The sequence below is a fragment of the Urocampus carinirostris genome, chromosome 17 (assembly GCF_059441175.1).
Source record: "Urocampus carinirostris isolate Australia breed hairy pipefish chromosome 17, RoL_Ucar_1.0, whole genome shotgun sequence".
Classification (NCBI taxonomy): domain Eukaryota; kingdom Metazoa; phylum Chordata; class Actinopteri; order Syngnathiformes; family Syngnathidae; genus Urocampus; species Urocampus carinirostris.
In genome coordinates, this window is record NC_142365.1 from 14,762,980 (window position 1) to 14,786,244 (window position 23,265).

At 39.6% G+C, this 23,265-nt stretch overlaps 2 protein-coding genes across 2 annotated transcripts in view; one reads left to right on the forward strand and one right to left on the reverse strand.

Moving 5' to 3' along the window:
- rad50 (RAD50 homolog, double strand break repair protein) overlaps nucleotides 1-11,162 on the reverse strand; it is a 30,725-nt gene extending 19,563 nt beyond the window's left edge. Inside the window, exons 1-11 of the mRNA XM_088321451.1 lie at nucleotides 11,101-11,162; nucleotides 8,726-8,863; nucleotides 8,547-8,630; nucleotides 6,227-6,378; nucleotides 5,784-5,969; nucleotides 5,517-5,721; nucleotides 5,320-5,448; nucleotides 4,141-4,306; nucleotides 1,461-1,519; nucleotides 1,252-1,386; nucleotides 980-1,186 (exon numbers count right to left, since the gene is read on the reverse strand). Coding sequence (XP_088177577.1) covers nucleotides 980-1,186; nucleotides 1,252-1,386; nucleotides 1,461-1,519; nucleotides 4,141-4,306; nucleotides 5,320-5,448; nucleotides 5,517-5,721; nucleotides 5,784-5,969; nucleotides 6,227-6,378; nucleotides 8,547-8,630; nucleotides 8,726-8,854 — 1,452 coding nt within the window. The 5' untranslated portion in view covers nucleotides 8,855-8,863; nucleotides 11,101-11,162. The remainder of the gene's footprint in view (nucleotides 1-979; nucleotides 1,187-1,251; nucleotides 1,387-1,460; nucleotides 1,520-4,140; nucleotides 4,307-5,319; nucleotides 5,449-5,516; nucleotides 5,722-5,783; nucleotides 5,970-6,226; nucleotides 6,379-8,546; nucleotides 8,631-8,725; nucleotides 8,864-11,100) is intronic.
- Nucleotides 11,163-18,766: 7,604 nt separating this feature from the next.
- Nucleotides 18,767-22,488, forward strand: drd1b (dopamine receptor D1b). The gene is made up of 2 exons (XM_088321306.1): nucleotides 18,767-18,986; nucleotides 19,061-22,488. The coding sequence occupies exon 2, from the start codon at nucleotides 19,555-19,557 to the stop codon at nucleotides 20,887-20,889; it is 1,335 nt and encodes a 444-aa protein (XP_088177432.1). The 5' UTR covers nucleotides 18,767-18,986; nucleotides 19,061-19,554; the 3' UTR covers nucleotides 20,890-22,488.
- Nucleotides 22,489-23,265: the final 777 nt, after the last annotated feature.

Below are 23,265 nucleotides of genomic sequence, written 5' to 3' on the forward strand. Positions count from 1 at the left end.
TAGTGAAAACAATAGCATGATATATTAGTATAATACATTTTTTCTTCATTCATTTCCTGCTAATGTTACAATATTGTTGGTAATATATCGATTAGACCAGGGGTAGAGAACCTATGGCTCGGGAGCCATGTATGGCTCTTTTCATGAGTGCGTATGGCTCCGAAATAAAATGCAACTATTGCACATCTTGCTGTGGCGTTCCAAAGTCAAGTAATTTCATCCCGATTTTGGTCTATATAAAGCCGGAGCAACTTAATGCAGAAGTTTGATAAGAAACCATTTAAACTGATAAATAAAAATGCTGGCAAACGACTTTGATTGGGTGAGCAGTGCAGGTGGGCGGATCCCTGCACACAGCGCAAGGCACTTCCTTCTCTCTCTCCCGAAAGTGAATATGACGATATGCTTATCGTTTGCAGTAATTTGTGACATTTTTACAAAAGAACTTTGCATGCACATCGTTTTGAAACAGTTATTAAGGGCAAATTTCATGGGAAAATTGCCTCAACACTCTTAACTGAAAGTGGAAGCCAAATTTTAAATGGCATATTTACATTGATTTGGGACACAGGATTTGGCATTATTATCATTTCATACATTTGATTAAATCATCAAATGACACACAGTGAAATAAAATGGGCTGAAGAATTATCTTTTGTCTAGAGAGCATGTTTGGCAGTTTTTTCAATTTTGTCTGAAAAGATATGATGTGGCGCTCTCAATTTCTTTTTAAAACATTTTTTGTTTTTATGGCTCTTTGGGTCAAAATGGTTTCTGACCCCTGGATTAGACCAACAACAAAAAATCTAAAGAGCCATTTGGGAGCCCAAATTGAATATTAAATGGACAATATTTTCTTCCGGGGAGCATGAACGCGGACTACCCTAGACTGTCCACCCACCAGGGTCTCACAAAATTCCACTTGAATTACTGTTTGGTGCAACACTAATCTAAACAATGGAATTTCTGACAAACTCACAGCTTTGGCCAGCTCGTTTTCCAGCTCCCGCATTCTGCCAGACGACCCTTCCAGCCTTTGCAATTCAGCACGGACGTTGCGAAGCTCTTGCTGCTTCTTTCCCTGCATGTCTCTTTTCAGCTCCACAGTACTCTCTAGCGTCGTCTTCTTATCTCTTATCTCGTCAATAGATTGCTGTTTCTGCCGCTCCTTTTCCATTAGGTCGGCCTGGATTGAGAAACAAGAGATAGCGCCGGATGGGCTTCATTGACCGAACGGCTTTAGATTCTTACCATGACATGAGCGGCCGTTTCCTTTTCTTGTTCTAGTCTCTGAGCAACGTGACGATGGAAGCTTTCCAGTTGGAGCAAGGTGAAGGGTGGCCGGTCGTAGCCCTCGAACTCCAGTTGGGATGATAGCAAGCGGACCTGCGAAGAGAGAAATCATAGTTTAAATCTCTTAGGAAGACATCGTGATGTCACCATTTTAGTTTTGCTCTAACCTGAGTGTCCCGGTTGTTGATGTTTTGTGTGTGGCGGTCAGACTCCAGCTGCAGACGTCCTAAAACAGGAAAGGGCAAACTTTTCAGTTGCAGACCGCGTTGGGTTAAAATATTTACCAGAGCCGCCGGGCAGGGAGGGAAAAAAATGATTGATTTGATTTTTTTGTATCTGTTGATAAAGTCTAGAGCCGATACCTTTGTGATGTATGAGGAAAAATGACCAAAAACTGCAGCGTTTTTATTTTATTTTTTTCACAATGTTTTTTCTTTTAAGGCGGTACCCGTAGTATAAAGATGGCCGACAATAATGTCAGCTACCTCTTGGTGAGCTTTGTTATGTAAAATAAATACAAATTTCTAACCCTAATCCTAACCCTGAACCCCAACACTACAAGTATTTCAAGAAAATGCATATTTATAGGATAATCTATGTATTTTTGCTTATCATTCAAATCAATATATTTCTTTAAATGAACAAAGTTTCTTTTTACCACTTGGAAGCACTAAATAATACTAAGTGTACCTTTAAGCACCAAATGTGATATGCACTAAATATACAGTTAAAAACATCCTAATAAAATAACTACATGATAAAAAAGAGGCAAATTCAGAAAAATGCACCATTTCAAAAATGTGATCAAAATTGTCATTAACATAGGCGGCACAGTGGCTGTGTGGTTAGCGAAGGTCATGCGTTCAATTTCAGATACCACAGCCTCCCCTTGTGGAGTTTGCATGTTATCCCCGTGCCTGCTCTGGTTTCCTGCAGGCACTCTGTTTTCCTCCCAGATCCCAATAACATGCAAGTCAGGTTAATTGGCTGGTTCAAATTGTCCTTAGGTTTGAATGAGTGAGTGTGTTGTCTGTCTCTGTGTGCCCTGCGACTGGCTGGAAACCAGTTCAGGGTGTCCACTGCCCACTGCGCCTGAAGATAGCTGGGATTGGCTCTAGCACCCCCTGCGACCTTGGTGAGGATAAAAGGCGCAGAAAATGAATGGATGTCATTAACATGATTTGAACATAAACAATGCACTAAACAATGTTTTACAAAAACAATGTTTTTATGCAGGAGGGGTCAACAAAAGCAGACAGTTGACATGATTGGCACTACGTCCGATGCTGTCTCAATCAGATGCAGAGGTTATAATTATTGAATTTATTACTTCTTGGTTTGATTACTGTCATTTATTGCTTTCTGGCAGGGTTGGGTAGGGTTACTTTCAATTACTTTTGGATTACTCCAATACCAAATATGCTAATAAAAGACAAAAGAAACTAAATCTGAATAAAATTACTAAATTTTGTGCAGGCTTTGGGAGTAACGGAACAAATGGAACGTCAAAAAGGATGTTGGCAAGCTGTTTGGATTTATTTTCATTTTGTTTCTGTCGCATTTTATGTTGGTTTTGCAAGAGATCAAAGCCAGGAGAGAAATCTTATCACGTGATGTGAGTCATAATTTTATTCATATTTAGTTTATTTTGTCTTTTATTAGCGTATTTGGTATTGGAGTAATGCAAAAGTAATTGAAAGTAATCCAGTTAAAGTAACCCTACCCAACCTTGCTTTCTGGTCTCTCGATGTCTAGCATCAAAAGTTTGCAGCTGGTTCAAAATGCGGGAGCGAGACTTTTGACTGAGACAAAAAGGTTTGAGCATATTATCTAACTTGCACTGGCTCCCAATCCGCCTACGATGTGACTTTAAGGTTCTCTTACTAACATACAAATGTTTGCATGTACTTTCGCCCTCTTATCTCTCAGCTTTGGTTTCCCACTATGTTCCTTCGCTCGGAAAATGCCGGTCTTATTGTGGCTCCAAGAGCCAAGAAGAAGTCTGCAGGCTCGAGAGCGTTCTTCATCCAGGCCCCAGTGTTGCCTCCGGAGATAAAATCTGTAATCTCAGTGGAAGTTTTTAAACCTAGACTTAAGACCCACTTCTATTCAATAGCTTATGATTGATGCCCACCTCATATTCTGCATTGTCCTGTCTTTTTCCGACTGCCTGGCTGGTGGTGATACGAGGGAGACAGATGATTTGAGATGAGACAGCAGACTAGCGTCTGGACCTGAAGCCTGTCAACGCCTGCATCGACCGGCAGAGATGGGAAGCTGCGTCGTTGCTGTTATTGACTTTTTGGACTATTTTACAGGTTTGAGGCGTTGTTGTTGTCATGCACTTACTGGGCTAATTTCAAAATATTACCTTTTGTTTTATTTTATTTATGTTCACTATGTTTTGTGTACTGTTACCCAATGATAAATCTATTGTACCCTGGTCATCCTGATAGGGGGATTACCACTTGGGAGGCCCCTTCTCAAGGTTACTTATTTTCATCACGCTGAGGTTTTGAGTTTTTCTTTGCCCGCATGTTGGCTTAAGATCAAGGGATGATGTGATTGTAATCCTGTGCAGTCCTTTGAAACATCTTGTGATTAAGGGTTATACAAACAAATGTGACTCAACTTGTCTTGACCAAAACAACATTTTTCATTTGCAGTACTTTTTCTTCAACACTTTGTAAAGCAGGCCAGATTAAAAAGCCTAACAAGTTGTATTAGCTAATGAGCCATAGGTAGACTACGCTTGTCCAAGGAGGGCAGGTTTTTTATTTCTAAATATTATTCATCTTTTCACATTATGCTCTTATTTCTGTGGTCAAAAAAAGACATGCCTCATACCTTGTTCTACAAGGAGGTCAGATTTGACCCTATTGAGTCTTTGACACTCCCTGCCAGCTCGCTCCAGCTTCTTCTGGCATTCAGTCAGCCTGCGCTCCTTCTCTCTAACAGTCCTTTGGTGGTTCTGGTAGACATCTTGCAACTGCTCACTCGTACCTTGGAACACCTGCAAACAAACCAGAAGATTCAAGATTCAGAAAGCAGGTTATCTCCCGTCAATACTTTTTTTTATTATTGCCAACATCTCTTAAATCGTTTCCAGAACAGAGCAGGTGCATCTCATAAAATGTCAGATGAATATATAAATACTTTAATGTGACCGTGTGTAATAACTCAACCCAAAAGGTTGTTGTAGCTAACAATGGAGTGGAATTAGGTGTTATTAGAAGACATACCCCAGAAACCCGAAGGATACCACTTGGCAAATTCTGAAAACCTACTTCGAAATTTTCTGAATTTGACCAAGGATGGGCCATGAAAGCTGCTTCTAATTTTTGCCAGCATCGATAAAAACAGAGGGAAGGTGATACACCTGCAGAAGCTGAAAAGAGCCATTAACTGAAGAGGATCAGAGCTGACTAACTTCAGCAGCTAGCGGGTGAAGCTACTAAAAAGGCCAGTAAAAGAAAGAACGCTGGGACCCAGAATCATGGAACTCAGCAAATAAGTGGCCAAAGAAGGAAACATTGGAAAAGTTGAATTTGCCCAAATCATTGACCTCGGCAACATTAGCTTGCATTACCAGCTGTGGAAAACTCTGGAATAAAAAAGCAGAAGCACCTAACACTAACGCCAAGCCATACCCTGCAGCTAAGTGCCCAACATAAAAGGTTGGAGAGAGAAATAGTCAATGGAAAAAGGCTGAAAGTCTGACAGGACTCAGTAAACATCACATGCTACATGCAGTAAGTGACCACCGCTACAAGCTAACCATTGCAGAATTGCCATTCGGAGGGTAGTCGTAAGATGGTCGCCAGACATGTCAGCTTCTTCAACTTGTTTAATATAATGTCATATTTCTAAACTTAAAATTATGTTTTTGAGATTGCACATGTGTTTCTGCTTATCATTTCAATCAATAGTATTTATTTTCAAATGAATGTCTTTTTACACTACAAGGGTTCCCTATATAACACACACTGGGCTTTTAAGATGATGTGAAACAAGCGTATGTCCCACCTGCTCCATTGTTTCCTCAAGCTCCTTCTTGTCTTCCTCCTTCTGTTTTTTTATGCTGTCCAAAGCCTTGATATCGTTGTCCAGCTTCATCACCTTGCCAAGTTTGAGGTCGATGGCAGCCAAATTATTCTAAGGGAAAAAAATACTGAGTTTTGTGGCAGGTTTCGGTGTCTGTATTACTCTAGAAAAGTACACACTTCTAACGGATCAATTTGATTTTCAATCTGCTGGACACTGTCCCTGGAGGCAATCAGCTGAGCCTCCTTGTTGGCGACAAGCTCTCGAATTTGCTGGGCCTTCTCTTTGTTCTGCTTCAAGAAGCGCAACTCCACTTGGCATTCTTTCACTGTGTTGTTCTGCTTCAGACGCAACTGACGCATTGTGTCCAGAGCTTTTATATACCTAGAAGGTGATAAGAATGTCAGGCACATTGAGTACCAGACCAAATTGGAGTTTGCTCTTACTTGGTAGCAGCAAAGATGGAATCAAACTTCTCTCTGAGCGCTTTTCCCTCACTGAGCGGCCAGTTTGAGTCCTCTTGATGGCAAAAAATAACGTGATTCAACACAGCCTTGGATACACCCAGTGAGGAAATCATTTCCCGGTCCAGCTCGCCACATTTGGATGACAAACTCAACTGTTTACCGTCCCTGAAATCAGTGCCGAAAAAAAAAAGAAAAATTGGTTTTGCATTTCAAACTATAGCAGATCCCTGGGTTACGGGATCCCTGCTATACGTTTTCACTTTTATGGTCGTAAAAATACGGTACTTAATAAACCATAGGTTTCTATACCCCGCTATATGGCAATTTTAACTTACGATTCCACCTCAGAATGAATACATTCTGTATCCTATTGGTCTATTGCTCTGCTAAACACATTTTTAGAGGTAAACAACTTGACTTACTTCGTGCGAGTGATAACCTGCTCTAAGCTTTTAAAGGTGTAGGTTTTGGCCTTTTGAGTGCAGGACATGGAACGCTGGATGCATAGTTTCTCCCCGGTGACGTTGGTAAATAGAAGTTTTATCTGCGCTCGCACGTCTGTCTCGTGCACATCCTGAAAGAAAGTGTTAAAAAAAATGTAATTAACAACTCAAATTTGTATTAAGGATCGACCTACAGTGAGAAAATAATTATTTGAAACCCTGCTATCTCTCCTACTTAGAAAACATGCAGGGGTCTGAAATTTTCATCGTAGGTGCATGTGAAATGATCTGAAATGATCTGCATTTATATAGCGCTTTTCAAGTCAATGACTTCCCAAAGCGCTTTACATTGTGCTTCACATTTCCCAATAGCGGCCGTGATCTGTGCAGCCATGTAAGGCGCTAACCTGCATATTGGGGGTATTGGGGGTTCAGTGTCTTACCCAAGGACACTTCGGCATGTAACACGGACAAGCCGGGATTCGAACTGGGATCCCTTAATCCTAAAACGATCGCTCTACCTCCTGAGCTACTGCCGCCCATGTCCACTGTGAGAGAGATAAACTGAAAAGAAAAATCCAGAAATCACAATGTATGATTTTTTTAAGATTTATTTGTGTGATATAGCTGCAAATAAGTATTTGAACACCTGTGTATCATCTAGAATTCTGACCCTGAAAGACCTGTTAGTCCGCTCATTAGAAGTCCACCTGCAATCCATGTATCATCCTGGATCAGATGCGCCTGTTTGAGGTTGTTAGCTGCATAAAGAATCCCGTCCTCCCATACAATCAGTAAGACTTTAACTTGTAACATGATAAAGACCAAAAAGCTGTCCAAAGACACCAGAGACAAAATTGTAAGTCTCCATAAGGCTGGAAAGGGTTACGGAGCAATTGCAAAGAAGCTTGGTGAAAAATGTCCACTGTTGGAGCAATCATAAGAAAATGGATGAAGATAAACATGAGGGTCAATCTCAGAGTGGAGCCCCATGCAAGATATCACCTCGTGGGGTCTCAGTGATTCTGAGAAAGGTGAGGAATCAGACCTGAACTACACGACAGGAGTTGGTCAATGACCTGAAAAGAGCTGGGACCACCGTTTCCATGGGTCCTGTAGGTAATACACTAAGACTTATAATAAGACTAAGACTAAAACCTATTTGCAGTTATATCACACAAATAAATTGTTAAAAAACCATGCATTGTGATTTCTGGATTTTTCTTTTTAGTTTATCTCTCTCACAGTGGACATGCAACTACGATGACAATTTCAGACCCTTTCATGATTTCTAAGTGGGAGAAATAGCAAAAGAGCAGGGTGTTCAAATACTTATTTTCGTCACTGTACATGTTTGTTTTCAGGGCCGATACAGATCATTAGTATTAAGAGACCAATAACTGATATTTGGAGCTAAATATAAATTTGCTGTAAAAGCTAAAATGTTGGCTTAAGAAAATTTTAATAATGCAAAAAACAAAAACAGGTTATAAATCCAGATAAAAAAAATCAAGAAACCATTATTAACTTAACAATTTGTTCTTTAAAAAAAACACTGCACAGTGCATAATTTCAACCAAATGTTTTGAGGAACAGCTTTCCTTCCTTTAAATGCTTTACGTGTTTTCGTCCGCTATGGTTTGTTGACTTCTACGCTATGCGGAAGATCAAGGAAACCGAGCAGCCACGAGAGAAATTGCTCCTAAATTCAACTCCAATGCAAAATCTGACTCTCCTTCACGTGAACACGCACAATGCTTCCAACAGAGCGTGTGTCGCAATTGTAGTTTGTATAATGTGTTTATTAAGGAATATTGATTGGTGTGATTAAAACAAAAAAAAGCAATCGTAATCTATATAATGATTTTATGAAGATATATGCAACCATCACCAACAAAACAGCTCTGAGAAGCATAGTTCACGCGAAGGGGAGTCGGACTTAGGCACAAAAGCATCTGCCGCAACATAGGGCACCTGTGCGCTATAGTGCGGTGCGCCCTGTGTATGTGATAAATATAATGGTAGAACCCGCTACAAAGACATGCGCCTTTAACGTGGTGCGCCCTTTCAGCGTGAAAATACAATAACTGCGGACAGTTTCAATGGAGCGTGGGGTGGGTAGCGACCCAGACGGAAGACAAGTGAGAAAGGCTCGGCTGTATAAATAATCAACGTGTCGAATGAATAGAAATGCCGATAGCCATAGCCGTCAAATTCCCAAATATCAGTGTCAATAATTGGCCTGCCCAATAATCAGTCGACATCTAATTTGTATATTTTTTTCAAATTATCTATTTACCTTTGGATCATGCACAAAAGCACCTCCTTTGGCTCCTGGTGGAAGTTCTCCTGTTGTAGCATACTTGAGGCACTCGATAATAGTCTGAAAATTGAAACAGATTTGTTTTTTTTTGTTTTTTTTCATCGGTTCCAATGCATCATTTTGTTCTCTGTTGGGCTGAATAGAAGTTTTAATACCGTTTTCCCTGCTCCGTTGGGACCAACCAGAACAGTAAGAGGAGTGATAAACGAAATGACTTGTACATCTTGTGCTTCGACCCCGAAGCTTCGCACCCCCAAGATGCTCATTTTATCTATTTTGGACATGTTTGATTTCTGCAAGAGAGAAAAAAAAGATAACAGAAATAAAATATGGGTTTTATAATCGAAAACCTTTGCTGGGGAATAATACAATATAAAAATAAGCTAGCCCGTGATATGCATTTGAGGAGAGTGGGTGAGCATAGATATAATAATGAATGCATTTTTTTCTTTGTTGTTGTTTTTCCACATTATTGGAGCTAATAGTCATTCCACTAATTTTCATTGAACTTTTTTTCTGATGCACTTACAACTTAGGTACTTACTTAGTACTACCTTGTATATATTGTCTACCTATTCTCATAGTCTTTATATCTTATTTATGTTTCCGGACAGCGTTTTATTACCGGTAAATGTTCATCCCAGAGTGCCATGCCTAATCTTGTTGAAAACAATGTGCACAAAACTTTATTCAATGACAATGAAGACAATTGTGACTCTAATTCTACAGTAAAAGCTGCAGGATTGTTTCAGAAAATGAGAATATTATGCTATAGTTCTTTGTTTCTGTAATGCAATTTAAAAGAGACAATTGTTATACATACGGGATTCATTACAAATCCACTACTGTATTGATTATGGCTCAGAGTCAAGTATGCTTTTCCATATTGTAATAGTTAAAGATGGGATATTTGTATTTTTGCCATCATAACCAATATTAAAATGCAAGAGACATGCAATATTTCAGTCAAGTTGTAATGAATCCAAAATGTGCATTTCTCTTTTTCAGTTACATGACAGAATATTGAAGTCTTCATGGTAATATTCACATTTTCTGAGACCGCCCTGTTGTATAATAATACAGACAACTGTACAGACGCTCCCCTACTTACGACCATTCGACTTACCATAGACGGTAGATACGAACATTTTTTCACGATGTCGAAAAATATCCGGACATTTCTGTAAGTTGTATATTGTATTGTGTACACTTTTCTCCAAATACAGGACAGTACAGTGGTGCTTCTTTCCGCCGCTATCGGCGTGTGGTGGCGCTATGAGAGATCACCCAGCATCCACCGAGAAGAAATCCGCTTCCTCTTCAGAGTTTGTGTAAACATACTGTACTGAATCTTCAGCTAAGAACTTTGACATTTTTATTGTTTAATATCTCGCGCATCCATTCAATATGGTTGGTGTAAAGTTTAAAGAAGAGGCGAACCGTTTATTCTAAAATAAAAGTGGAATAAGTAAGCTTGATGTCGTTGAGAAAGAGGGTTGGATCGCTTTTTTTCCGTCCACTCTCTACCACAGAGGAAGACCTCTGGAAGCCCATCTTCCTAAAGTAAAAACTTTATTTATCTTTATAGAGCATATTATTTTATGAAATGTTTATTTTTTTAGTACAAAACAATACAGGTTAATTATACAAGGCTTTGACATAAATTCCATACCAAACATAGCACTGAAGCAACTTACGAACAAATTCAACTTACGAACGATCATCCGGAACCTATCTTGTCCGTAAGTAGAGCAGCGTCTGTATTCTAATTTTAATGAATTTGCTATATTATATGCAGTGGCTTTTTTTGTTTCGACGAAAATACATTTTTGTTTTTGTTAAATGTAACTACATTTAATTCAAATTGAATGACGCGTCACAGCACGGCAGTTAAGTGGTTAACGCATCGGCGGCACAGTTCTTAGGTCATGGGTTCATATACTGTTAAAAGCCTGCCTGTGTGGAGTTTGCATGTTTTCCCAGAGGACTCCAATTTCCTCCCACGTTCCCAAAAACATGCATGTCAGGTTAATTAATTGGCCGGTCCAAATTGTCCCTAGGTATGATTGGGCGAATAAGTTGTCTGTCTCTGTGTGCCCTGCGACTGGCTGGCAACCAGTTCATGGTGTCCCCTGCCCACTGCCCAAAGATAGCTGCTCCAGCACCCCCGCGACCCTAGTGAGGATTAGCGGTGCAGATAATGGATGGAATGACAAGTGAATTTATGTCAAGACGTTTTAGACTCATCAAATACTAACTTGAAAACTACAGACGGGTTCGTATGTGAGTTAAGAGCATTAAAACTACATTTTAAAACATCAGTTACTTTTATAGAAGGTTACTTTTTACTCGCACAAATTTATTTTAAGCTAGCTAACAATTCAAACGTGCATACGGTCATACTAGCGTAAACAAACCTCTAAACGTTTCGATTTGGAGCTGTGTAAAATAACGAGGTAGTATAGATTAAAAAAAATAAATAAAAGTGTGTAATGAAGTTGTCAGGTATCAATTTTGTAAGAATACTAACCTTGTTAATGGGAATAAAAAATCTTTAGACTCTGAGCTTTCGCGCGACAGAAAATACGCGTGACGTCATTACGTACGAGGTTTGACTTCCGGGTGTTCAACTTTTTTTGTTTCGTTATTCTTTTTTTCATTTTTCATTTTTTCTTGGTAACACTGACTAAGAAAAGCATGAAATAAAAAATAGAAGAAACAAAATACAAAAAGATGAACGAAAACAAGGGGGTGGAACGTCAGAAATAATCAAACATAAAATTCATATTCATCATTTATTGATTTATTTTTATATTTTGCTGCTTATGTCACTGCACTATTTCTCTGATGTACGTACCATTTAGGCCAATCTAAAAACTACTACTTTGTAAATATTACCTGATATTTTTAAAACATTAGTTTTTATTATTTATTCCATGTTTTACCCTTTTCTGTGTCTGTTCACCCAAGATAAGGGTAAAGGAAAATGTGAAAAATGCCAAATAAGCTGACTCAGCGCTTTTGTTTTGTTTACTCTGCATTTTTCTCTCTCAGAAAGACATTCCAATATTCCAAGACAGAATTGCTTTGAATATCAAAACTATACTTTACAGGCAATCGGTTACCCCACTTGGAAAATCTGCCCAAAATGTTTTGACTGAGCAGCCTTTCAAGAAAGACATTCTAATCTTCCAGGCCAGAACAAGTTTGCCCAGGATCAAAATCTCAAGTAAACAGGTGGGTCACTCTCGAGGTAAAATCGTCAAAAGAATAACTGACTTTTTGTTTTGCGGACTCAACCATTTTTTCGAGAAAGACATTCCCCAATTCCTGGCAAGAGCAACATTTAATTTCAATACAATGTCTTACACACCATTTAAAGTGTGTACCTATATGCGAAAAAGACCCCCAAAAAGAAGACTCAGCATTTTTTGTTTTGGTGCATTTTTCCCAGAAAGACATTTCACGTTCCCAGACCAGAACAACATTGAATATCAACAGTCTTTTACAGGCACTCAGATACTGTATGTTACTTCAAATGTGAAAACTGGCAAAAAAGCTGAGTTGGCATTTTTGGTTTTGCTGACTCAGCACCTTACTGAGAAACATATTCCACTCTCCGTGGCAGGTACACGTCTGCCCAGTTTCTTCTAGAAGCAATCAGGTCACTCTAGAGGTGAATGAGCCTGCCAAAAAGAGAAATGCCGCCACAAATCATTTCGTGTCCCAAAACAGGTGATGCTCTAATGGTGCACAGCCATTCTAGTTTATAATTGGAATGTGATTTTTTTGGAACACACACACATTGTACAGAAAAAAACACTTCCCCGGATCCAAGAGGTCTTGACATTTTCGAGTCAGGATGAGATGAAAATAGAAAAGGGGGCCACGTGCTTTTGAGGTTAAGTCTCAGTGAGTCAGTGATCTGATAACCCAGACAGCCTGAGTCAGTGGATAGAAAGGGAGAATATTTTTGGTGTGATTTTGTCTATGGCAGTCAATGTTTTAGTGCATATTTTGGTGCCATTTTAATTTATCTCAATTCATACAAATGCAAAGTTACAAGCAATCCTGTTCACATCAAAGATGCCGGTGTCCTTCTAGAGAGCCACAGTTCCTGGAGATCCAAAGTTTGAATGAACTCTACATGTTATATTATTTTATATGTTTTTCAATAGATAGGTTTTATCAACTTTGTTTTAAAATCTCACAATTAAAGCCAAATACAGATATATATAATGGCACTTAGTTTGATATCTAATTTTTGTAGTATGACCATAGTTGTATTTTTTCTTTTGTATTTTTTAACGTATTTCTGCAGTTAGACTTTTGAAGTATATTCCTAGTAGTATGTTTTTAGTTTTTCTGTGGTATTTTTTTACAGTAGTTTTTTGTAGTATTTCCATAGTAGCTTTTTGAGGTATATGTGTCATACTTTTTAGTATTACTGTAGTATTATTTTTGCAGTACTTCTGTTATAATATTTCTGTGGTAGTTTTTGTTTTACTTGTAGTATCACTATAGTGTATTAATGTAGTATTTCTGTATTTTTGTTGTATTTCTGTAGTATTTTTGTAGTATTTCTGTAGTATTTTTGTGTAACTGTAATTATATATTAAGAGTATTTCAGCTGTAATATTTCTGCAGTAGTGTTATTGTGTTATAGTATTACTGTAGTAGTATTTTTGTAGCATTTCTTTAGTATTTTATTCTTTTGAGAAAGAAAGCAAAATAATATGTTAGGTCCTGGTTTTTGAGCTCTCAGTTTGGTATTTGATTTTGAAGTAACTTCAGAGTATTTCTGCAGTATTTTTGTGGTAATATGTTAGTTGAAAACACACAAAGGGATAATAGGGACAAAGTTGGCACCAAAAAGTATTTTTTTATTAGTAGCACTTTATTTACTTTTTTATATTTTGTCTTTATATTTTGACCATTTTTGTTCTATCCTATTCTAGTTTGTTATAGTCTATTATAGTATATTCTAATTGTTTTATTCTATTACTGTTTTTATTATTTGTACAAGTATATGTTATTCATCAAAATCAAGTAGTGCTATCTGTACTCAGTATCAATAAACCCAGCGCACGAAACATCCTCCAAAAAAGATATCCGCATCTATTCTCTCCTCCCTCTATTCTATTTTGTTTGCTTTTTGGAGCAGACATAAACTAGCCTGCATGGTTGCTTGTGTGCGCGCACGGCAGTTTGCGCATGCGCACGTGCACGCGCGTGCTTGTGTCCAACAGGGTCTTGGGCCTGAACTTGCACGCATAGCCTGCCTGGCACCGAGCTGGCTGCAGGGAAATGTGCCAGGGCTTTTTTACACTCGTCTTGTCCACACGCATTACGCTCTTGCGCCCCGCGCACGCGCACAGTAAGCGCGTGCACGGGAACGCGCATGCACGCTTCTCACGACACGTCACGACACGTCACAGAAACACACGTGCCACGACCTGGAAAGGAAGATTTTTTTTTGGGCTGCGCTGCTTCCAGATGTGCACTTTCATATTTAATCATTTAATCACTCACATTTTCACCAATTGTTGTTGCAAGGCTCAGAAATTTATCAAAAGGCTTTTACCAAAAGTCCTTGTTTTTTTTCTTCTAATGCTAGACTGCCCTTGTCGCTTTATCAGTTTTGTTTAATTTGTATTGCAATCAAAGAGTTTAAAACAAATTCTAAATACATTCAAATAGTGATTATTTTTTGCAGCATATGAATAGCATGCTGAATGTGTTAACTAGAGCCGGGCTGAATGTACAAAAAAAAAATCCATTGTCCGCCACTTTCAGCCTAGAAGTAAGATCTTAAGCCCCAGCCCAAGCCTGACCCGATCCAAACTTTGGGCCGGTAGGGCCTAAAATGTCAATCATCATGTCTGGGTCAGGCCAAGCTTCTCTCTGTGTGATTTTTTTAAATTATTCAACTGTGATTGTTCTTCTTAGTTTCTATTTAAATAGTCTTGTTTACCTTAGACTTTGTTACACCCACCGTCAGACCCAAAGAACAGGGCATGCGGTGGGGGTAGGGGTTGGGCCAAATCACCCACCTTCACCCAAAGTCCTCACTAATAGGAAATTTCACTTCCAAGATTTGGCTTTCAGAGCCGGTTCGTTCGTGAACAACACATCACTTTGAGACTGGGAGGTCGGTGGTTCGCGCCCCGGCCGAGTCATTCCTAAGACTTAAAAAGTGGTCGGCGGCGCCCTCTGTTGGCTGCGGCTGCATCGGCTCGCTACAACGGGTCAGGTGTAATCGACATTTCGTTCTGTGTACATTGTTACACAGAATGACAATACAAGGAAATTATTATTATTATTATCACTAATTCAGAATGGAGCTGAAGGCCTAGGTGTAAAATACACCACCCGCTACTGAAAAAATCTGTAACTTGGCAATATTTGGTGACATGCACAAGAATTTTAAAAACTTCCGATAGATGGCATCATGCACAATTTAATTTCGTAGAACTATAATTGACATTTTTCAATCGAGCGATCTATCGATCAATTGATCAATCAATCAATAGCACTTTTCAGGCAACAAATTGCAACTCCAAATGCTGTATAAAATGTTAAATGTAAAATAAGAAAATAGAATTCCCACAAAGATACGTGAACTATCATACAAATGAGCCTTTTTTTAAATACCTTTAGGTCAAGAAAAAAAAATCTTGTGAAAGGTTTGCCCCGAAAAAGAAGAAGAAAATTGATGAGGTTTGATCACTTTGAGTCCCCGTAGTTTGTAATTTTCCTTGTTCTTTATAGCACTTGTTTTCGATTACAATACACAATACAGTGACATCTAGTGTTGCGATAATAAATAGTGTCCCCTTTCAGTCAAGTAAAGTCATGTTTATTTGTGACGCCCTTAATCAAAAAGGGCTTCACAGACCAGTGAGACGAAAGACCATTATTACACCATCCCCTGATCTAAAACCTACATAGGGGCAAAGAAAAACTCAAAAACCTCAACATGAGGTAAATAAAGGAACCTTGAGAAGGGACCGCGCATGAGGTCCTCCCACTTCGAAGATGACCAGGCTGCAATGGATGTTACAATAACAAACAATGAAATTAAAAATAGAATACGAAAATAATTAAAGTATAATATAAAATAAAAAAATAAAATAAAAAGGATGACCAGATTGCAATGGATTTAGCATTAACAATCAATACATATATTCTCAACATGAAATTTAGGTCATTCAGAAGCTATAGAATATAAGAGTGTTTTCAGTCTAGAATTAAACATTTCCGAGGTTGCAGATCGAATCTCAGGGGTTAGAGCATTCCACAGCACCGATGCCCGAATGGAGAACCCTCTCGAACCTGCGGATCTCTTCTTGGCTCTTGGAATCACCAGTAGACCAGCATTTTCAGAGCGAAGGCTCTGGACAGGAATATAGGGGGTAATAAAATCTAAAACATATGACAGAGTAAGTCCATGTATGATTTTGTATACTACCAACAGAAACTTAAAATGACATCTTAAGATAACAGGGAGCCAATGCAGGTTAGCTAAAATCGGGGTCATGTGATCAAACTTTCTTGTCTTAGTTAAAAGCCTAGCATTTTGTACCAGGTGGTGGCCCTTGATTTTTGACTTCGGGAGACCGGAGAGTAGTGCATTACAGTAATCGAGACGGGATGTAACAAACGCATGAATTATAATCTCCGCATATAGTAATATTCCTAACGTGTTTGAAAGGACAGATCGGGGTAAAATATGACACCTAAATTTTTGACTGAATCACTCTGGGTGATATTACATTTTTCAATGTTCAGAGCGGTTTTTGAAAACAAGTCACGGCATTAAGATGGACCAATAACTAGCATTTCGGTCTTTTCAGAGTTAAGGCGCAAGAAGTTGAGTGAAATCCATTCTTTTATCTCAGTGAGGCAGGCCTCCAAAAAGGCAATTAACCACTATAAATGCTAAATTAGATGTTAACTGTAAATACATAAACTTTAATCTTTTATTATTGTTTACTATGATTTTTAAAAAATAACAGATGCTCCATGTAGAATTCTCCTTTGTTTAATTAGTACTTGTATTAGTTTATTTAGTTATTTTTTCAAAAAAAATTTTTTATCCATAACAATAATATTGTGACTAAGAGTGTCTGTGGTTCACCTTTGGCTAGTAAAAAAAAAATAAAAAATTGTGTGCTATTTTTCTTTGATAACAACATAGTGTGCATTGTTTACAACAGAATCAACCGTGGCACTCAAGGATGAACATGGAATCGAATAATTTGAAGAAAAAAAATAGAATAGAGTAGAATAGAATAGAATATAACAGGATAGAATAGAATAGAATAGAATAGAATAGAATAGAACAGAATAGTGTTTAGGCAGCACGGCGGCGCAGTGGTTAGCGCTTGTGCGGCACAGTTCATGTCATGGGAACCTGTCGTGGGTTCAAATCCAGCTACCGGACTTACTGTGCGGAGTTTGTATGTTCTCCCCGTGCTTGCGTGGGTCTTCCTCCGGGCACTCCGGTTTCCTCCCACATTCCAAAAACATGCATTTCAGGTGAATTGGCCGGTCCAAATTGTCCCTAGGTGTGATTGAGCGAATGAGTTGTCTGTCCCTGTGTGCCCTGCGATTGGTTGGCAACCAGTTCAGGGTGTCCCCTGCCCACTGCCTGGAGATGGCTGGGATGGGCTCCAGCCCCCCCGCGACCCTAATGAGGATAAGCGGTACGGCTAATGAGATGAGAATAGTGTTTACTGTCATTTATATCAACCTGATGAAAGATTGCATGCAACGAGATAAGACGTGGGACACCAGGGTAAACATATATTAAAGACTTTAAAAACAAATAAACTAAATAAACTGTTGGAGTAATAAGGAAAAAATATTGATGACATAATGCTTAGAGACTGCCCCAAGTTAAAATAATAGTACAATGAAAGACAAGCGCATCGTGTACAAACAATTCCAAAATTAGTCCTAAGTTATATATTCTTACGATTTTGCGCTTGTTTAGGGTGATGATAGCTCTTGGGAAGAAACCGTCTCTGAGCCTGTAAGTCCTTGTTTTAAAGGACCTATGGTGACTACCTGAAGGAAACAGGTCAAAGAGGTGATGGCCAGGGTAAGAAGAGTCTCTTATAATGTTGTTGGTTCTGCTGGGGTATTACAAGCTGGCAATTTCCTCTAAACTGAGCAGAGAGTAGCCAATGATCTACTGGGCTGTGTTGATTACTTTCTGTATACTGTATTAAAAACAATATTAAGATACATCATGAACAGTACCTCTGGTGGTGGTAAAAGGGGGGACTGGAGACCTTGTCCATACTTTTGTGTATCTGTACGTTTTTAAAAATATGTTTCAGTATTTCTCAGTACTTTTCATACTTTTCAGTACTCTTTGTATATTTTCACAAATACATTTTAAAGTCTTTATTACATATTTACCTTGAAGTGCCATGACCATTCTCGTTGCATACAATGTTTCACAACGTTGATATCAATGACAATAAATACAGTTCAATTAAATTGACTAATTGTTAAAAAAATAAAGGTTACTAATTCACGGTTCATTTTTGGAAAGTAACCCCGCGATAAACACATAATTACTGTTGAATTGTTTTCCTCACTTAAAGGAACAATGTGCATTATTTGATCACTAGATGCCGCTGTATTTTATAGTGCAACCAAGGAAGGAATAGTACAAGGAATAATACAAACTATGGAGACTAAAAGTGACCAAAAACCACAAAATTTTCTGGGGGGGTAGCTGTACAGTACATTGTCTTACATCATCGTTGTTACTTATAACATCCGCACGATGGCGCCATTGAGCCGCTTCCTTCCTAAGTTCATACCAGGCCACCTTTTCCTTTAGTTTTGCAGCTTTTCGGACCTCTTTATGACCTGGTAAATCATGAACATAGCTACTTAAGAAGAGGGAAGGAGGTTAGTTGTCAGACTTTATTTCTTGAAAGTACCTTCGATACATTAAGAGGCGCTTTATAGTGAATATTTCGATTTATTTATTTTGCTAGATTTTTCAAAGTGCTCAACAATGAAGCTTGAATAAAGCATTTTCTTTTCTTTTATTTTATTTTGTTCTCTCCATCCTTTTCCCCCAATCTCCCTTCGCCTCCCCCTCTCCTGGTGCGACAGCAAGTGGAGAGAGAGAGACGCACTTCTCGGCGAGCCCCCACAGCTGAGATGACACTCCTCCCTGTTCCACGCGTGGGTCAAGACGGCAACGAAAAAGAATCACCTCCCACTCAAATCAGGAAAGAAATTCAAAATATAGCAGCGATTTCCCACGGAGGAGAACGCACGCGTGGGTGCCAGACGTAAGAACCGCAATTATTTGATGCACTTTTAATTTGAAAGAAAGGATTTCCGACCACCTACGGATTGCAAGAGGCGACCTCGTTGGAGGATTAAGTGAGCCTGACTTTCAACTTTTTACTTTTATTATTATAAGCACACAACCTGTTTTTGTTGTTGTTATTCACTAGCAATGTGGACAGAAAAATTGCCAGGCTTCTATTGAAGAAACGAAGCAGACAGCAGCAGCATGTTTCGATCCAGGCGGCCGATATGTTCAAGTGGAAACGCCTGGAGTACCATTAAACAAATCCGATAAACGAGCGGGCATAACTGTCGATAGTTGGTATTGACGAGGAGCGCTATAAAGCTAACCAGAGGACCCGAGAGCAAGCACTCCGGCAGGAAACGTGGTTGGGAAACTTTCCTGGGAGCTGGACGGTAGAGTAACGGGTCTTTTCTGTGTATTTTGAATTCCCTGAGCTGGTTGGATTCTGGAGTATGCACGTGAGATTGTGAAAAGCAAAGATGGCGGTTGTGACCAGGCAAGTCGGTCAGACCCGGGCGGTTGAAGAGGTGGGTCAAGAACGACGGGCCGCCCGGTCCTGAGGTCGCCGGGTGGGACCATGATGGGGTGAGCCCTACCCGCCCTGGCGCAACCCCGCCCCTGGGTGACGCCTGAAAAATGGATCGCAATTTCTCCACAGACGGGCTACCTGAGCGGGATTCGTCCAAACGGGTCCTGACGGGGTGCTTCCTGTCCCTCCTGATCTTCACCACGCTATTGGGCAACACGTTGGTGTGCGCTGCTGTCAGCAAGTTCCGACACCTGCGCTCCAAAGTCACCAATTTCTTCGTCATCTCACTAGCCATCTCCGACCTTCTGGTGGCTATCTTGGTCATGCCCTGGAAGGCGGCCACAGAGATTGTGGGCTTCTGGCCCTTTGGTGCTTTTTGCAACGTGTGGGTGGCCTTTGACATCATGTGCTCCACTGCCTCCATCCTCAATTTGTGCGTGATCAGCGTGGACCGCTACTGGGCTATCTCCAGCCCTTTTCGCTATGAGCGTAAGATGACCCCGCGGGTGGCGTGCTTGATGATTGGGGCGGCGTGGACGCTCTCGGTGCTCATCTCCTTCATTCCGGTGCAGCTCAACTGGCACAAGGCTCAAAGCGCCTTACCGACACCGATGAACGGAAGCCGGCCGGGCCAACCGCCGCCTGACAACTGCGATTCAAGTCTCAACCGTTCTTACGCCATCTCCTCCTCGCTCATTAGTTTCTACATCCCGGTGGCCATCATGATTGTCACCTACACCCGCATCTACCGCATTGCCCAAAAGCAGATCCGCCGGATCTCAGCTCTGGAGCGCGCGGCCGAGAGCGCCAAGAACCGCCACAGCAGCATGGGCAACGCCTCAGGCATGGAGAGCGAGAGCTCCTTCAAGATGTCCTTCAAGCGTGAGACCAAAGTGTTGAAGACCCTCTCGGTCATCATGGGAGTGTTTGTTTGCTGCTGGTTGCCCTTCTTCATTCTCAACTGCATGGTGCCCTTCTGCGAGACAGTGCTTCCGCCAGACGCCGACGACTTCCACTGCATAAGCCCAACCACCTTTGACGTCTTCGTGTGGTTCGGCTGGGCCAACTCTTCGCTTAACCCCATCATCTATGCCTTCAACGCCGACTTTCGCAAGGCCTTCTCCATCCTTCTGGGTTGCCATCGCCTTTGCCCGGGCAACAACGCCGTGGAGATCCTCAGCGTCAACAATAACGCCGGCGGGGCCCCAGGCCCTGACCAATACAGGCCCAAAAGCCACATCCCCAAGGAGGGCGAGGGCTCGGTCGGATGCGCCGTGCCCCATAGCGTCCTGTGCCGGGACGAGGAGTTACGCCGGCCGGACCCTGACGATGTGGCAGACGACGGACTCTACTCGGGGAATTTAGACAGCGACACGGAGATCACTCTGGAGAAGATCAACCCCATCACGCAGAACGGACAATACAGCGCTGTGTCCTGCTGAGAAACGTTAAGAAGCACCTCTTTGCCCTTCCAGGGTGAACAGAACCTCAACGATATGTCCATTTAAAATCCAGGCACCTAATCCTGGGAAAACCATTTTCTCTGCACCCTAATGTGCATCCTGTACAGTACCAACTGACTTCGAAGGGGGAGAATATGTCTACAGTGTTTTTGAAGGATGTTGTTATCCGGTTATATTTTTAAGTGCAGTATGAACATGGCAGTTATCTTTGCAGCAAACCAAATTATTTGGGTCTGTGTATATTTTTGACTTTAGCTTTGTTTCGGGGAACCATATTCCGTGAAGTTCAAATTCACAACAGATGTTGCAGTCAATACCTGATTATATCTTTATTTACAGTATAAACGTGTCAGTTTTCTTCAAAAGTAGCCAAATCATTTTGGTCTTGCGTATATTTTTGACGTTAGCTCCGTTTTTCGGGCTGGAACCGTATTTCGTGAAGTTCGAATTCACACCAGATGTTGCAGTTATGATCCAACTATATTTTTATTTACAGTGTAAATGTGGCAGTTTTCTTTGAAATCAGTCAAATTATTCAGGTCTGCGTGTATTTTGAACTCAAACTCCTTTTTTTGATAAACCCTTTTCCTGTTAATTGAACTAGGAATTCAAATTTAATCCAGATGTTTCGGGTGTTATCTGATTTATGTTTTAAATGCGGTACAAACGTGGCAGTTTTCTTGAAATACAACAAATTATTTTGGTCCGGCGTGCACTATTCTTCTATATCCTTTTTTTCAATGAATCATAATCTGTTAACGAACTGAAACTTCAAATTCACACCAGATGTTGCAGTATATATATATAACTATCATTTTATTTATGGTACATACAGTACATGGCAGTTTCCTTTAAAACCATTCAAAGTAGTTGGGTCTGGTGTGTTTATTTAACTGTTGCTCAGTTTCGTGAGAATTCCTTTTTGGTAACTAAATTGTGAGTTTATATTCTAACCACATGTATCGGGTATTATCTGATATTTTTTCGAAACATCTCAAATTATTTGGGTCCGGAGCATCATTTTTTGAGGAACCATATTCTGTAAACAAACTGGAAGTTAAATTCACACCACAGGTTGTGGTTGTTAGAAGATTTATATTTCTAGTTACGATATAAATATGGCAGTTTTCCTTGAAACGAATCCATTTTTTGCGTCCGGCGTGGATTTTTGACTTCTTTTGCGAACTTGATGTTAAATTCACACCAGATGTTGCAGTCGTTATTTGATTTATATTTTTATGTACAGTATAATTGTGGCAGTTTTTTCGAAAACAATTAAAATTATTTTGGTCCGGAGTGTATTTTCAACTGTTGCGCTTTTTAAAAAATACTGCACTATATGGTAACAAAACTGGGACATCAAATTTCTATAACGTTTTGCAGTTGTTATTTGACTGTATTTTGATTATGGGATGAAATGGCAGTTTTCTTTGGAAGTAGCCAAAATATTCTGGTCCGGCATGTACTATGGTTTATTCTTTGTTTTAAGGCAGAGTATTCCATGACTGAATTGTTTTTTTTTAAAATCACACCAGATATTTGAGCGTAAGACCTGTTTTTTTTTAAATTTACGGTATAAAAATGTTCCAAATGTTATTCATCCGGCGTAAATTTTTTACTTTAGCACAATATTTTAGTTAAATTCACACCAGATGCTGCAGTTGTTATCCGATTTATATTTTTATCTACAACATAATTGTGGTAGTTTTTGGAAATCAATTCAAATTATTTTTGTCCAGCAGGTATTTTTGACTGTCCATTTTTAGGTTTAGCACTATTTTGCGTTCTTTTCGGTAACCAAAGTGGGAATTTAAATTCAAAGCAGATGTTGAACTTGTTTATATATAATATTTTTTTTTCACAGTACAAATATGGCAGTTCTTGTTGCAAGCAATTTTCTTAAGTGTCCGGCGTGCATTCTTGGGTTTTGTTTTACTTCTAGGGGAACCCAATTCGCTAACCGATACTTGAGTACAATTTTAAACCGGGGAATGTAGTAGAACATTAACGAATCTCAAAATCTATGTATGGTTTATTTTTTTAGGTTTCTTCATATATTTTTTATTAAAGAAAAAAAACCTATCTCCACGTATATCCCAATCTTCTTGATCAGTTTTCTTCCCTCCCCATTTAGTATTCAAAATAATTTATCTTTAAGCAAATCTCACAAGTGTGCAGATTTGGGAAGAAATACTCTAAGTCGAGGAAAGATTTTACAAAAACCAAGTTAACCGATTAGATATTGGATTTTATTCAATTGGTAAATGTTCTGAACTCCGGCGGCCATTTTAGAAATGCTTTGTTTATCGCTTTTAGTTTGGCTTTTCAGTTTTTTGATTTATGTTGCCAGAGTGC

Coding starts and splice junctions, on each gene's coding strand:
- drd1b (XM_088321306.1), top strand. CDS start 19,555: ATGGATCGCAATTTCTCCACAGACGGGCTACCTGAGCGGGATTCGTCC.